At 39.7% G+C, this 14,487-nt stretch overlaps 2 protein-coding genes across 2 annotated transcripts in view; one reads left to right on the top strand and one right to left on the bottom strand.

Annotated features, from left to right (window-relative positions):
* Window positions 1-1,255: 1,255 nt before the first annotated feature.
* Window positions 1,256-7,143, top strand: LOC135498209 (sushi, von Willebrand factor type A, EGF and pentraxin domain-containing protein 1-like). The gene is made up of 6 exons (XM_064788416.1): window positions 1,256-1,577; window positions 2,896-3,076; window positions 3,452-3,670; window positions 4,832-4,927; window positions 5,580-5,774; window positions 6,253-7,143. Exons 2-6 carry the CDS (start codon window positions 2,989-2,991, stop codon window positions 6,432-6,434), a joined length of 780 nt encoding a protein of 259 aa, XP_064644486.1. The 5' UTR covers window positions 1,256-1,577; window positions 2,896-2,988; the 3' UTR covers window positions 6,435-7,143.
* Window positions 7,144-8,078: 935 nt separating this feature from the next.
* The window catches only part of LOC135486059 (tachykinin-like peptides receptor 99D), a 44,226-nt gene continuing 37,817 nt past the window's right edge, over window positions 8,079-14,487 (bottom strand). The window contains exons 4-7 of the mRNA XM_064768543.1: window positions 11,748-11,942; window positions 11,402-11,552; window positions 10,796-10,992; window positions 8,079-10,103 (exon numbers count right to left, since the gene is read on the bottom strand). Coding sequence (XP_064624613.1) covers window positions 9,794-10,103; window positions 10,796-10,992; window positions 11,402-11,552; window positions 11,748-11,942 — 853 coding nt within the window. The 3' untranslated portion in view covers window positions 8,079-9,793. The remainder of the gene's footprint in view (window positions 10,104-10,795; window positions 10,993-11,401; window positions 11,553-11,747; window positions 11,943-14,487) is intronic.

Below are 14,487 nucleotides of genomic sequence, written 5' to 3'. Positions count from 1 at the left end.
GAACATGAGATCGGAGTTATGAGATGCGAGTTTTGAGTTGTGAGTTACAAAATGCGAGTAAGGGCATGAATGGATTTAAATGTGCTTTGTCATACCACGCCCATTGGTCCCAATCGCATGCGTGATAAAATTCATGCGAAATCGCTTGGAAAAGTCCTTCTAATTCGGATCAATGACTCCGGGTACTATGTTTTGATTTGACCTATACTTTTCAAGGTAACAGAGGCCCAATGGCGTATATTGGCCGTTTGAGCTTTTTTTGACCACCGCTAAGGCTGAAGGGGTTGAGACTTTGTGTGCATAACCCCCTAGGCCAGGTGACCTCTGACAACAAATTTCGGTCAGATCTGATTCTCGACTTGGCCACTAGGGGGCCGAAACTGAAAACACAAAATGTTAAACCTGTACTAATGTACTTCGAATTGGGATGCATGACATTACCAGGTTTTTGATTTGACCAACTTTTAAAGGTCACGACAATGTGACGTATACATGTATTTTACATTTGGGTATAACTATAGCCCATTTCTCAACCAAAGTTCGATACGGTGAGCACAATGACACCTGGCCCTCTCATTTACTTAACTATATATATATTTACCTACAGAAAAGAAAAACCACTCTGACCTACATGCTCGTGTAAAATACCAACAATTACTGAGGTAATTTATTGCAAAAAGTAGCTTAAAGTAGATCTATAGTCTTGTTCATGTCCAAATATCAATCTGACTTATGCTGATATCATCATGTCTATACTGCCCCGAACAAACGTATCGAACAACTCAATAATCATTTTATAGGTTTTTTTTTGCAGTTGTATCGTGTCCCCGGTATATGATTCATGAATAGAAAGGTGTTAATTAGCAAATGTATGATATGGAACTGATAAGTTATCCCAACATGTCATAATTCAGGTGACAAATCACTCTTCGCCCTGTTGTTGAATGAACTGATCTTATAATCTTAAAGTAATAAATCACTCTAAAAAGTTGATATGTGACCGCAATGCTTAAGTCCAATTATATTCTTCCAGTACAATACTCATCTTACAGTTTGAACTCACCGGACCGGAATATGTATGGAATATAGCGTCAATCAAGTGATTAACTGTCTTGTATTCTGTTCAGATGAATAAATGACGAATACAACTACGATGTTGGAATGGGTTGTGGGACTTGTAATACATTTGGATTCTCGGCCTCACTCTGTTTCGCCTTAATCATTTGTACTTAGTTTTGTGGCATTACAAATAAAAGGCACTTGAGCGTTGAGATGATGATTATCATATGACAACTTGGGGCCGGGGACGGTAAAGAAAAATACATTTTAAATACAAGGAGTGCTACATGGTCACAATCAGTGCCAATATTCTATTTTGACCGATTTCGTATATCAAAACAGATTTAGCAGTTCGTAGATCTCCATTCCTTTCTTAACTAACCAAATATTACGAGCGATAATACGAGTTTTTATGCGGATTTCATCCATGTGGATTTATATTGTCCGTGTTGATACTTGACTAACATATACTTAAACGTTTCAAAAGACATTTACAAAACGGGTCTCTTCAAAGTAAGGTAAGAAGCGTTTGTGTTTACTCAGGTGGCAGTTAACGAAAGCATATCTCTATTAGTATTTTGACGTTCAATTTGTTCTCTAAGACTAACATTTACACCAGTATTAAGGATTTTGCCACTTTTATCTTCTGGGGAACTACGCGTTATAGTTTATGTCTTAAAGGCCTGCATGCACGGCGTTCGTAAACAAATTTTGAATTTGCGATCGAATTTGAAAATTTCCAATTGCGCAAATACGCACTGAATAAAAATTTTAGCAATGCCGTTGTGTAGACAGGAATATAAATACAATAAAATCCAAGTCATGAGAATAACTGCCCTATACGGCATTTTCTATTTCAGAAGATCAATATAGGAATACGCCGTTCGTAATTACTGTTGTTTCAGGAAAATAAAAATTCAGTTATACACAATGATGTAGTGCGGTTATGCCCAGGAATTTGCTGGAACTTGGTCTCTATGATAAATGAATATCAGTTTTCACAGCGGCAATGCTAAAATTTGTATGTGTATGTATTCTGGTATGCTATTCGAAACTTTCGAAATCAATTACGAATTTCAAATCTTTAACGAACGGCGTCCATGTTAGCCTTTTAGTTAAGCCTAGAGGCCTATACATGGAGAGTGAATACCTATTAAATTACTAGTGGCGGACCAAACCTGTCATAATTGACATCTATGATATATATTGTAACATATCGCAGCTGATCAAGCGGTGTAAAATGTAAAGCAATAAACGTAGGTGCGGAGAAGCCAAACGTATTTTTTCTAGGACTGCCTAAAGGGGGGCATGTTGATAATTCATGGAAAAAACATGCATTGTCGCAAAATGTGTACATCAAGACTTTTCCACTGTCCTGTAAACTTTGAGTCGAGCTCAAGATCCAATAAATTAGGCCGAGTTAAATTTATTTTCTGGACTTAAAATCATAAAAATATGTGAAAATAGAAAGAAGTCACGCTCTGACTCATTCCAAAGTGTGTGTTCGACTTTTTCGTTCTTAAACACTTTATTTGTATTTTTTCGCGTTTCAAAACCCGTTTCATTTTAACAGGCAAATATTATTCACCAAAATCTGTCATAAGTTGCCGATGACACCATCCCTGTGTCTAAAGCTGACTTCCTTTGGAGGTTGTCGCTGGATTGTGAAGGTCTTTTTTAGGGCCGGGCAACTTTTTCAATTTTGTTGTCAATTTTGTTGTCAGAGACTGAAAATTGAATAGCCGAAATGAGAAGAAAATTCCTCATTGACGGTTTGGAAATTTGTTATTGATTCAAAAGTATATCAAACCTTTATCGATCGGACATATCTTACAGGGGCAAACTGCTGATTCAATAAATGCAACGGCCGAATCGCGATGTGACTAAGACCAGGGCTGGGGTACCACCAGGTGTTTTGGAAAAGGGTATATGATGCAGCGACGAACAAAGGTAGCCATAGGTGTCGGAGTCGGTTGTGGACTTACAGCTCTAATCATCCTCGCCATTACCGTACCAGGTAAGAAATCATATCATACTTGCTTACTACTGTATGCCTTGAGAGATGTTTGTTTTCATTTTCATCAGCCAAATTTCGTCTTACTCTTAATAATACCTCCATGCTCTGGGCATTATCCAAAACATAACGCAGGAGCTTTGGAGAGTGCCGCCGCGATAACGGGTGTATACTACATCACAAACTGTGTTTTTGATAATATTTAGTACAGAGAATACACAAATAAACTGCGTGTAATTATTGTTTACGTTTTTATAGATGCACTAAATGTATAAAGGAGCATTATGTATATACACGTATCATATTTTTGTGTTTACAACCTTTCACTGGGACTGTGAACTGACTTGGTATCTCATTTTTCACACTTTTTTATTTCAGTTTTTCTCCCGCAGCAGGCAGCACCCGACACAGTGACGCCATCACCCGACACAGTGACGCCAACAGTGACACCAGCACCCGACAGAGTGCCACCTAGCCTCGTGAAATGTGGGGATGATACCTTCGTTTCGAGTACACCTCACCAGCCTGTTTACTGGACGGAACCAACGTTTACAGATAACGTGAATATAACTGGAAATTCATCGACTATTACACAAGGTACATTGATTTCTTCGAAGGAAAACCAAGCTTCTATCTGTACGAGGTCGTTTTGTAATTGACGAGAAGTCCGGAGAATAATTACGAAATTCATGGTATAATTACGAAGTACGTATACATGCACTTGGCGTAAATACGAAGTTCGTAATACATGCCTTATTCATGCGGTTCATGATATAATTTTTTACGAAGTACGTGACATACATGTATATGTATACCGTAACTACAAGGTTTCGAGGTGCATGGTATAATAACGATCCTATATACATCTATTTGTATGAAATTACTACGAAGACCAAAGTATAATCTTTACGAAATTCGTGATATAACTAAAACTTGTGTAAAATTAATAAATTCGTTGTAAAGGACACACTATTCTAGAGAAGAAAAAAAAGTTTAAGGTACATGTACATGTAGAATTATAGAACTACGATGTATGATGACTGATGTAACTTCAATATGCATCGGAATTTTGAAAAAAATCCAGCACTCAATCGATCGAGGTAATATCTCGAGATAGAGATCGAGAGAATAAGTCAATCGACAGAGATATTTCAGAAAATTATTTCTTCATGGTAAAAACAATCATGGGATGTTCTTTCCTAGAGCCACCCAACATGTCAATATGTTTGTAGGTACTATTGCCTACATGTTTATCTGTAACAGCCTCACTGGCTTTTACAAGAAACTAATACATTGAAATAGCATTCCGCGAAGATGACGTCACTGCAGCTGCTGAATTACAGGCAATGTCGGACAAACATGCGGTTTCGTAATGGATTCAGGCGTTCTAACTAGGGCAGTTAGATTCAATCTGGCACATGTCCGAGTGTTGGAAATACTACATAATTGTTCTGAATATTTCTCTCTCTGACTCTATGGTATCATTCATGCTAAAAACAATGCAGGGTCAAAGATAATTGACTTTGAAATAAGCTCAAATGCGTAGAAATAAGTGTCGATGTCCGACTGTCACGTGACTAAAACGTCATCAATATCTTATTCAAATGACCTTGTGAGCTATAAATAGTAACGTCGCGGAATGCTATTGAGTATAAAAGCATTATGAACCTTTACTGCAGGAAAAGAGGTATGTATTCTTTTGAGGGGCTGATTTGATGATTTTTCGATTCTTCATGTGAATTCTAAATATCTTTTCAGGGACACGTCTTCCTTACGGTCGCTATAACATCACCGCGAAGGTATGGGATGCTGCTGAGAACGAGGCTAACTGCTCATACATGTTGTGGGTCTTAGGTAGGCGACTAAAGGGTATTTTTTGCTCTGTCGATGCGTTAATTGAGCGAAGAAAACTCTGAAAAATGGGAGGATGAAAATATTATCTAATTCTAATGCTTAAAGAGGTACATGTACGTCGTTCGTCATTACCGATGGGCCAAGGCAATATTGTAGCTGTACGCAATGCCGTAGTTCCGTGCAGTTGTAATTACGCAGTAGCTGAAACTTGGGTCCGGTTGTTAGAAAGCATGTTAGCTCATAACATCATGCTGACATGTTGTTACATGTGCATTGATGTACAAGAAACAACATGTGGTTATAAGCTAACATGCTTTCTTAGCATTATCTGTCTACACAGCGGCCATGTTGAAATTTACATTTAGTATGTATTTGCACAATTGGGGATCGGACTTTTCAAATTCAATTACAAATTTACAATTTTTTTAACGACCGGCAGTGTGCGGAATTTATACTTCAATACAATTTGTTCTCCTGTAATAATTTTTTTCTTTCTGAAAGTGTTTGACGTTTTTCCAATTTTTGTTTTAGCTCTTAGTTTGTGGAAAACTCTGTTTTGCGGAAAGATCAGTCAACTTTAATTCCATTCGAAGCTAGTGGAATGTTTGGGTAATTATGGGGGGTGAGCTTTCACAGTTGCCGTTCTTTTCAGCATATAACTGTGACCTTAAATGGGCAACATCAACGATCACCGACCACACCATAATGACATGTTCAATCAACAACCCGTACTTTACGTGTCAAGTTGATTGTACGCAACGTTCAGTGTACAGTCTGAAACCAGACAATGCTGATATTTACCAGTGCCAAGAAACCGGCGAATGGACCCCATTGGGCAAGTGCGTGCGTGAGTATGCATAGGGAAGAGTGTTTTTAATTTAAAGGAGAACACAGGCATTGACAAACTAAAGTTAAGTAGCTTTTGAAAACGCCGGATGTCACCACTTGTTCCAGCCAACACAATTCAAATCTTAGCGAACCTAGTAGGCAAGACTTGTTACGAAGCGATGCTGATGATCCATTTATTGCCGAGGTTACAATGTACATCACCAGCGCGTGTATCAAGAGTGACTAAAGTAAACAGCCTGCTGAAGATTTATCGCCTGGGAATGAAAAATAGATTGAAAAATTTCGAACAAAGTGCTGATCATTACGAAATTCTTGGGGGAAAAGGTGACAGACTGTCTGTTTTACATGATGTCCGTGTTATTAGAATTCAGGCCGAAAAATATTTGCCGAAAAAACCAAACTGGTGCTACAGCGAACAAATTTTACAGATAAAAATATTGAAACCAGCATGTCTATTATCTCAAATTCTCTTCTAGGTACTCAGCCGAAAAATGGAGACCCTAAATGCAATGAAACCTTAAAGGCGGAACAGAAGAAAACATATTTAACGTCCATGAATTTTTTAGAAAACACCTTAGGGATACGCACCTGCGTCCCTGGACCTTGTTATTACAACAGTACGAATATGTTTCAGTTGTGCGGTGACACCCCTCCATGAGGCTACAACGTACAAACAGAGTCGTAATAAATTGTTTATTTGAAAGACTCTGATATAAACAATGATAATTTGCAATGGTGGCTCCCGGCTTTTTCATATTGGCCACGTCCTTTTTCAAGCTTAACGGTGAACCATAGGTACCACCATTTTGACTAGAACTTGAAATCCTATAGCAATTAGAACGCCTTCAAAATGAAGTGAAGACCAATTTCAAAGGTGGGAGTCTGTTCCCTGTCCCAGATCCCTCGAAATCGTCAAAGGGCACCAATCGTTTTTTTGCTAATAAGAAATCGGTCCAGTAGGTTTTGCACAGCAGCCCGGCCAAAAAGAAGTGGACATTTACTCCTGAAAGAGCCCAGTAAGCCTCCTTTTTCGTTATCTCAGGTTAGAATTTTAAGTCGTTTACTTTCGGGAGTATTCTAGATCTACGACTTATTTTGCTTCACGCTCAGGGCCCGGTTGTTCAGAACAAGTTTCGTCACCAACGCAGGTGTTAACTTAACTCGGCGTTAAGTCTAAGGGCTGAACTGAAGGAGATAGACCGCCTAGCTAAGTTAACGCCAGCGTAAGTGACAAAATCTGTTTTGAACAACCGGGCCCAGGTTCAGGTAAATACGAGTGATATTTTACGACTTATTTTTCTTCTAGTTCAGGTTCAGGTAAATACGAGTGATATTTGAGTGTGTAAATAAAGTTATTTCATTTATCATCAGTTTTCTGTACATTTCTTGCAGTTACAGGTGTTATACACTTTGGACGTTCGTGTGTACATGGTTTTATAAGCGGCATTAGCAATGAAGTGGTTTGGTACAGCGCGGAAAGAAATACGGCTGTTAATATATGAATATCGAGTTGAGAGCTGAGCGTCAGTAAACTGTAGACCTCAGAGGAAACCTACGCCGTCGTTGTACAAAATATGATTTTAACGAGCCTCGCGCAAAAGAATTGGCACACGACCTGATGAAACCGCAGACCATGGTTACATCGTATTTCGTCGTTTTAGTACGGATTACGAATCCTACCTAATTACGAGGTACGTGGCATAAATACGAAGTTCGTTGTACAATTTATGGCGAAATCGATCATGTAGTGTTTGCACCGAGGCCTGAAATGACGTGGACATTTACGATCATTTATTTCTGAAAAAGCCTAATAGTCCTTTTTTGTTATCTCAGGTTAAAATCATAGTCGTTTTATTTCCGGAGTATTTTAGATCTACGACTTATTTTTCTTTACGTTAGTTTCAGGTAAATACGAGTGATATTTTAGTTTGTAAATAAGTTTATTTTATTTATCATCTCAAACTCGTTTTCGGTTAATTTCTAGCACATGCAGCCATGTACATAATGTAGGTACTGTACAGGCGAATGTCACTGTGGGATGTTGACTAGATAATGCATTATCCTGTTATCTTGATATCCTATCGCTGCATTGGCTAGTCACCCTGTAAAAAGACCATGGTCACATGATGTCAGTGTTGGTAATTGGAAAATATGCTTAACCATCCAAAAGCGTCAACCAAGAATGGCTTCATGCGTCCGCGTATAAACCTATATGCTGAATCGATGTGTGAGCCACAACATGACATTAGCTCTTGCTTTTTTGAGAAAAAGAGGAAAAGAACTTGATATACAAGATCAACACTCTTTATTATCTCATATCAATCAACAGCAATAAAATATGCAATCAACATGTTAATAAATAATATCTACTTCTAATGTACACAATGATACAATTTACATAATGGCACTATAATTCATTAATACTATTATATTGATATCGTTATACTATCATTACAGTACAAACATAAATGTTAAAGTTTATCAACAATATTTACATTAACATTGACAATATTTTGGCCGACGTTTTTCGAATTGTCTTATTCGAGTAGTCACACTAATCTGCTAGTGTCAAACCTGTTAGTCCTGGGGCTAGGATTGGGTTGAAGTTCAACATACGTATTTGGAAATTGCACTAAATACATAAAGATTGTCACTTTCTCATAGCTAGATAAGGCACCCCGTACCCACGGAAGTATTCCACATAAGGCCATGAAAATAAATCCTAGGCAACATAATCAGATTCTGAGCATCCCTTTCTTCAGTAATTGTCGGAGTCCTGATTGCATCTTGTTCAAAGCTTAGAGCAGCATCGGAATCGTAGTTCATACGTTCGATAAATTGAATTTTACGACTTGGATAGAATTTTAAAGTAATGTAGTTGGATCAATTAGGCGATTCCTGTTAGCATGTGATATTAGATGTCCATTTCTATGTCAAACCGAGAAGAGTTGTGGTCAAGTACCAGTAATGTATTATAGTGATAGTGACACCCTATTGGCCAGATAGCTTTAACGCATACATGTACACATGAGCTGACAACCTTGCGTACCCATTTGTTACAATGAAAGGAAGAACAAGGGGCATTCTATGATTTGGAAGGTGACATCGTCATTTTTTTTCGTCTTAAGACCTGTTGTTTATCGTTGCATGATGATGATGGTGATGATAATAATGATGATAATGATGATGATACTAGTAATGAATATGGTGATAATGATGATGGTAGTGATGATGATGCTGGTGGTGATGTTGATGACGATGACGAAGACGACGGCGACGATACAGCGCCGCGGATCGAAGCCTATTTCGATGGGCTAATAATGATTAAGATAGTTCTGATGATGATGCCGATGCTGATGACGATAAAGCTGATGCTGTTGGTGATGATTATGATGATGACGACGACGACGATGGTGATGATGATGGCGAAAGTTATAATAATGATGATGATGGTAATGGTAATGCTGATGTCGTTGTTGCTGATGATGATGATGATGATGACGATGACGATGGGGGTGGTGATTATGATGATGATAATGATGATCGTGAAAATGATGATGATGTTTTTCAATGAGTATACGGAAGTGCCTTTAGAAGAAAGAAAAACCACATTGAAACTGGTGTTCCCTGGAAAATTCGGCGATTTACGGTATGTTGAAAGTGGTATTTCATCCGCATGAGTGTAAGACACGATTCAACTGTTCAAAGCTTAGCGACCCATTCAACGGATGGTAGGGAGTACTAAACGTCAACAATAACCACAATATTAGTTAAAGTACCCTCCCTTGATTCATCAATTCGTCTTGGAAATGCAAATGGAAATGGAAGATGCCGGTCGAAATATTAGCAAATATTTACATGTAGATAATAAGCCAATTATCGTTACAGGATAGATGACACCAGCATTGTTGCCGCTATTTACCACAGCAGGGCAGTTTGTTTATTTTACTTAAAATATATATACATCTGATTGATTGTTTTAACGTTCAAAAGAAAAGTCATTTCTGCACGTGCAAACTACATAACATTTTCCGCAATCTTCATGTCTTTGTGATCGAGGTGATGATACTGCGGGGTAAGATAGTGTCCTCTTGGTCCCCCAGGATGGCGCCTTTGAGAGCCAGGGCACACGGCCTGTCCCTCATCGCTGTCCATCGAGTCCATGGTTTGCATGAGCGAGCCGTTGCGCTCACACCGCGTGGTCTCCGTTACGCTGACACTCTGTTGCCGGTAAGATGGACCGCCCATTCTCAATCCTAAGCGCTCCGAGGGCCTCCAATTTACACACGGTAGCCACCTGAACGCGTATCGGAATCCCTCTCGGAATCTGGAGACGAAAATAAAACTTCGAAATTAGCTCCGAGTCCGAGTACAGATAGATGCTCAAAGAGGGAGTGCGTCAAGAATCACTGAACCGTTTTGTTGGTTCTGATCTATCTGGCTGTAGATGTACCTTAATTGTAATGCAATTTACTGCCAACATTCCACCAACAGGTTTTGCTTGGGATGAAATCCTGGCGTGAATCGGGATTGATGCTACGCAGCTTAGTAAACGACAGTCAAACGTGAAGATAAGTTAAACTAATGACACAGCTTTGGCAGAATAACTGATAAAAGAACTCCTGGTTGGTGACAATTTAAATATTTGATTGGGTAATACTAGTCTTGCAGCAAAGAAAGGCGTTGAGGATTTGCAACTGCAACGTATTCTGTGCTAAAAATCACCAAACGGACAATCGTGACGGTAGTTCCAATTCCCAGTGGCCAAAATGCCGATCAATCTTAATAACGGTTTAATGGTATAGATGCTACAGAAAATGTCAACACGATACAATTTATCTAGATCTCCGGGAAGAGTCTAGAAAAATATTGCTAGTATAACTCGTAAATCTAGCGACGGCGGACACGACTAGGACGTGAGGGGTGTAGTCAATTCCCCTGGCGAAAAAGGGTGAAACTCCAGTCCCCGAATCGCTGACAACTCGCAAAATGGGGATCCTTGTCTGACTGGTTACTTACCTCGAGTTCATCCAACAGTAGATGAAGGCGTTATACATGGAATTGCTCATAGCTACCCAGTATATGACCAGGTAGACATGTTGGGTGTACGGCTGGTGTGCCACGGACATGTCTATGGAAGCTACGATGAAGTACACATGCTGTGGTAACCAACAAACGCCGAATATAAACACTACGATAATCATCATCTTCACAACCTGAAAAATGTCGTCAGAAAAATTACGTGTCAAGGAAAACAAACATGCACATGTCCGTTCGATTACGCCATGTAGCCTCCTCCTTCTCCATACATGTCCCATCCAAAGCCTCCTTAAACGCCTCCCTCTCCATACCTGTCCATTGTTACTAAAGCTTCGTTGAAGCCTCCCTCTCCATACCATGTTCCCTCCATTACCAAACCCTCCAAGAAGCCTCCCCCGCTCCATACAGGTTCCCTTGCACCGCCTATCTCTCCACATGAGCAATACCTTTTCAAAATTTAGCGCCATCAGTAGCAATCGTAAGTTGCTATGTGACACATGTATTAGTAATTTCTAGTTATAATATTACATAGATTTTAAGTAATACTTGGTGTGGAAAATATCGTTTCTCAAAGTGTGAACTTACCTTTCTCTTTGACCGGATGCTTTCCCCCTGCCTAAACGTATTCTCACCGATGGTTCGGCTTCCCCATAGCTCCAATCCAACCCAGGAGTACGCTATCGTACACGCGAGTAAAGGGACGATATAGTTACTGAACAGCAAGATTACGGCGTACCTGAAATATGAATTGATGGTATGGTTATTGGTCCATGACGTGGTAGCTTTTGGTCGGGAAATATTTCTTGGATGGAAAAATTAAGACATCTTATGGCTGTGTGAAATCATAGATCACAAATTGTCTTTTCTTTGTTTCAGACGTTTGTCTTGCCCATCGTTGGCGAGTCATATATTTGTACGAGGAGGTACTTACGACATATCCCAGGTGTTGAACGCACCATCGGGCCAGTGTAGGTAACAGATTGTACGCAGTGGATTGTACTGTAACTCGCCAAACCAGAGGTTCGGCACGGCAAGGACTACTGAGATGGCCCAGATCAGAGCTATAGCACCTATAGCGGTCTTCCCGCTCATCCGAGGCTTTAAGGGGTGGATTATGGCAGTGTACCTGAACGATAGATTAGGAATGGACAAATTAGACAAGTTTATAGTTTAGTTTGCGCCTTTCGTACAGTGTCAGCTCGATAAGGCCAAATAGATGGAAACTCTCCAATATGAACGGTGCCAATATTGGATTGTTTGTTTTTGCTATCAGAAGAGTAGTGTAAGACAGATTGTGCTTTTAAAGAATAAAATGATCATCATACAGTTAGAAAGAACTCAGCGTCTCTCTTATATATCCCATATTCCATTCAGGAGGAAGTGCTCTTTTAACAGATTCGAATAGGCTCTGATTAAATTCAGTTATGTACGTGGAAAGGATATACATGTACAACGTATCGCAACTGCATCCGACGATCTGATTGTGTAAACCCAAATGGTCCAACCCTGTCGCAATCATTCAGGGACGTTTATGTCGCCAAATTCCAAGGACGTTTCGAAATCTTCCTAAGATGCTAACGAAGCCCCGATCGATACCTTGAAATCCCGTATATCAGAATTGATTCCGCTGAAGTGAGTACTTCAATACTTGAATCATTGAACATGCAAGAAAGTTGTAAAAATGTCATGAATGATGCAATGAATTGCCCAGATCAGTATCGAAGATTTAAATCCATTAAGCTATACTAGCCATACCCTTTTTCAATTCCAACACCAGTAGCAGCATATACATGTTTAGAGTTTGGGGATGCTGTTTAGACATACATAGGCATTCGGGACAAAATCAACCTTTTTAAAATGTTTATTTGAAAACTCTCAGGGACACGATGGAATGGCGATGTTTGGAGTTACCGGTTAAAATAGTCGGAAAAAGAGAAGCCGCATTCTTGAAGGATTTTTTCTCACAAAACTGCACCTTCTGGGTTGCCTACCTCTGGTGTATAAAGATAGCCAGATATGAGACTTTTTCATATGTCTAAGTTGCATCATTCTCAAAACAAAACAGACTTTTTAAAACGATAGAATTTAGAAAATTTGCCTAAGTTCTTTTCGGAAGTGTATTTGTCCTGCCTCGTGTCCGTTGACATAAGGCATGCTGTCCACACAAACAGGACAATTCAATAATTACTATTCAGTTTCCACTAATTACGTCGGAAATTGATTCCGTGATGTATCTGGATGACATACCGATCACTTCGAAAGGTGAGCGACAAGTCACCGGTTGTTGAGGAAGTATAACGAGCGGAGACCACACTCCCAAAGCATAACTTATGTGACGTCTGCTTGTCGTTTAGACCCCTGATCCTGCATGATTAAGAAGCATGCAGGATCGAAGGATTCTGATAGTCATACATTCATTTCACTGTTGCTGGCTATTTACCGTTCTGGAATATAGTAGCTGGGGAGAACAGACCGAATATATAGCACATTTTGGGCCAGGAAAAGATATAAACCCTCTTCTAACGAACCACCGAAGACTGATTTTTGTTTTGGTCAAACTCTCAATAAAAGTTCTCTGACAGACTTTTGACTCTTGATTGCTAGAGCTCATCTCCTGCTGTCTGTACTATCGAATCTCCTGGTGTCTGTATACTATCCAATTCTAAAGACTGTCTGCTAGTGTTTACCCTTGGCCGAATGAACGCGCAAGTAATGCACCATTAATTCCGGCGAAAAGATTTGTTTGCAATTTATAGGACGTAGACGATGATTCTGTTATGATCGGATGACATCTGGTCGCTGAGACTGATGCCGTCCCAGCGGGCAGTATTAGCGGACGCGTGGTTAACATGGATCCCCTACTTTGTGTGCCTCATAACGTATAAAGAAGGTGATCTAGTCTTTGATCTTGTCCCTTGGTACTTCCAACAACATTAGGCTCCAATCACCGCTTCAGGTGAGGCTGATTTTCACAATTGATGACGTTTCAAATGGAGACCGTGTTTCGTACTTCGTCTTTGAAATTTCATCCACATCCACAAAGTGTTAGTTAGGTTATGTCTTTCAAACTTTAGTTTGGCATCTTAGGGAGAGTAATGTTTTTGAAGGAGACAGATCGATGGCTATGGCCCCTGTGGGTTCAAAGGTAAGTAATCGCCGGAAGGTGCATTTAGGAAGTCCACAGCCAAAGATACATTTGAAACGACACCTCTATTTGAATAATGCAGTGGGAACCAGCTATAAATAAGGGGAAACATCTTTTTGCTACGACTAAAACACTATTTCAATTTAACATATGCAATCAAGTGTGAAAATAAAGCTGTTCCGGAGCTGTGGTGGGAACCTCATGTTATTGGCAGTGCCAAGGGACCAGATCAAAGACTCATCTTCTTATACATCACAAAACACACTAACTAGAAATCTATGTTTAACCACGCTTATCCATACTGTCCGCTGGGATGGCATCAGCCTCCGAGACCGGAAGTCATCTGATCATAACATCATCTGCGTCATGTGAATTACAAATAGATCTTGTCGCCGGAATTGATGATGCATCATTTGGAAGACAAAAGTATGAGGCTAAGCGTACACAGACTTGATAGGTACATGTGACAGCAAATCTCCCGTCAGCATTATGGCCTGAATTGCATCTCCGAAGAACCAGATTTTCG

This window comes from Lineus longissimus, chromosome 1 (assembly GCF_910592395.1).
Source record: "Lineus longissimus chromosome 1, tnLinLong1.2, whole genome shotgun sequence".
Taxonomy (NCBI): domain Eukaryota; kingdom Metazoa; phylum Nemertea; class Pilidiophora; order Heteronemertea; family Lineidae; genus Lineus; species Lineus longissimus.
Note: the sequence above shows the minus strand (reverse complement) of the source record. Positions and strands in the feature narration are given on the sequence as shown.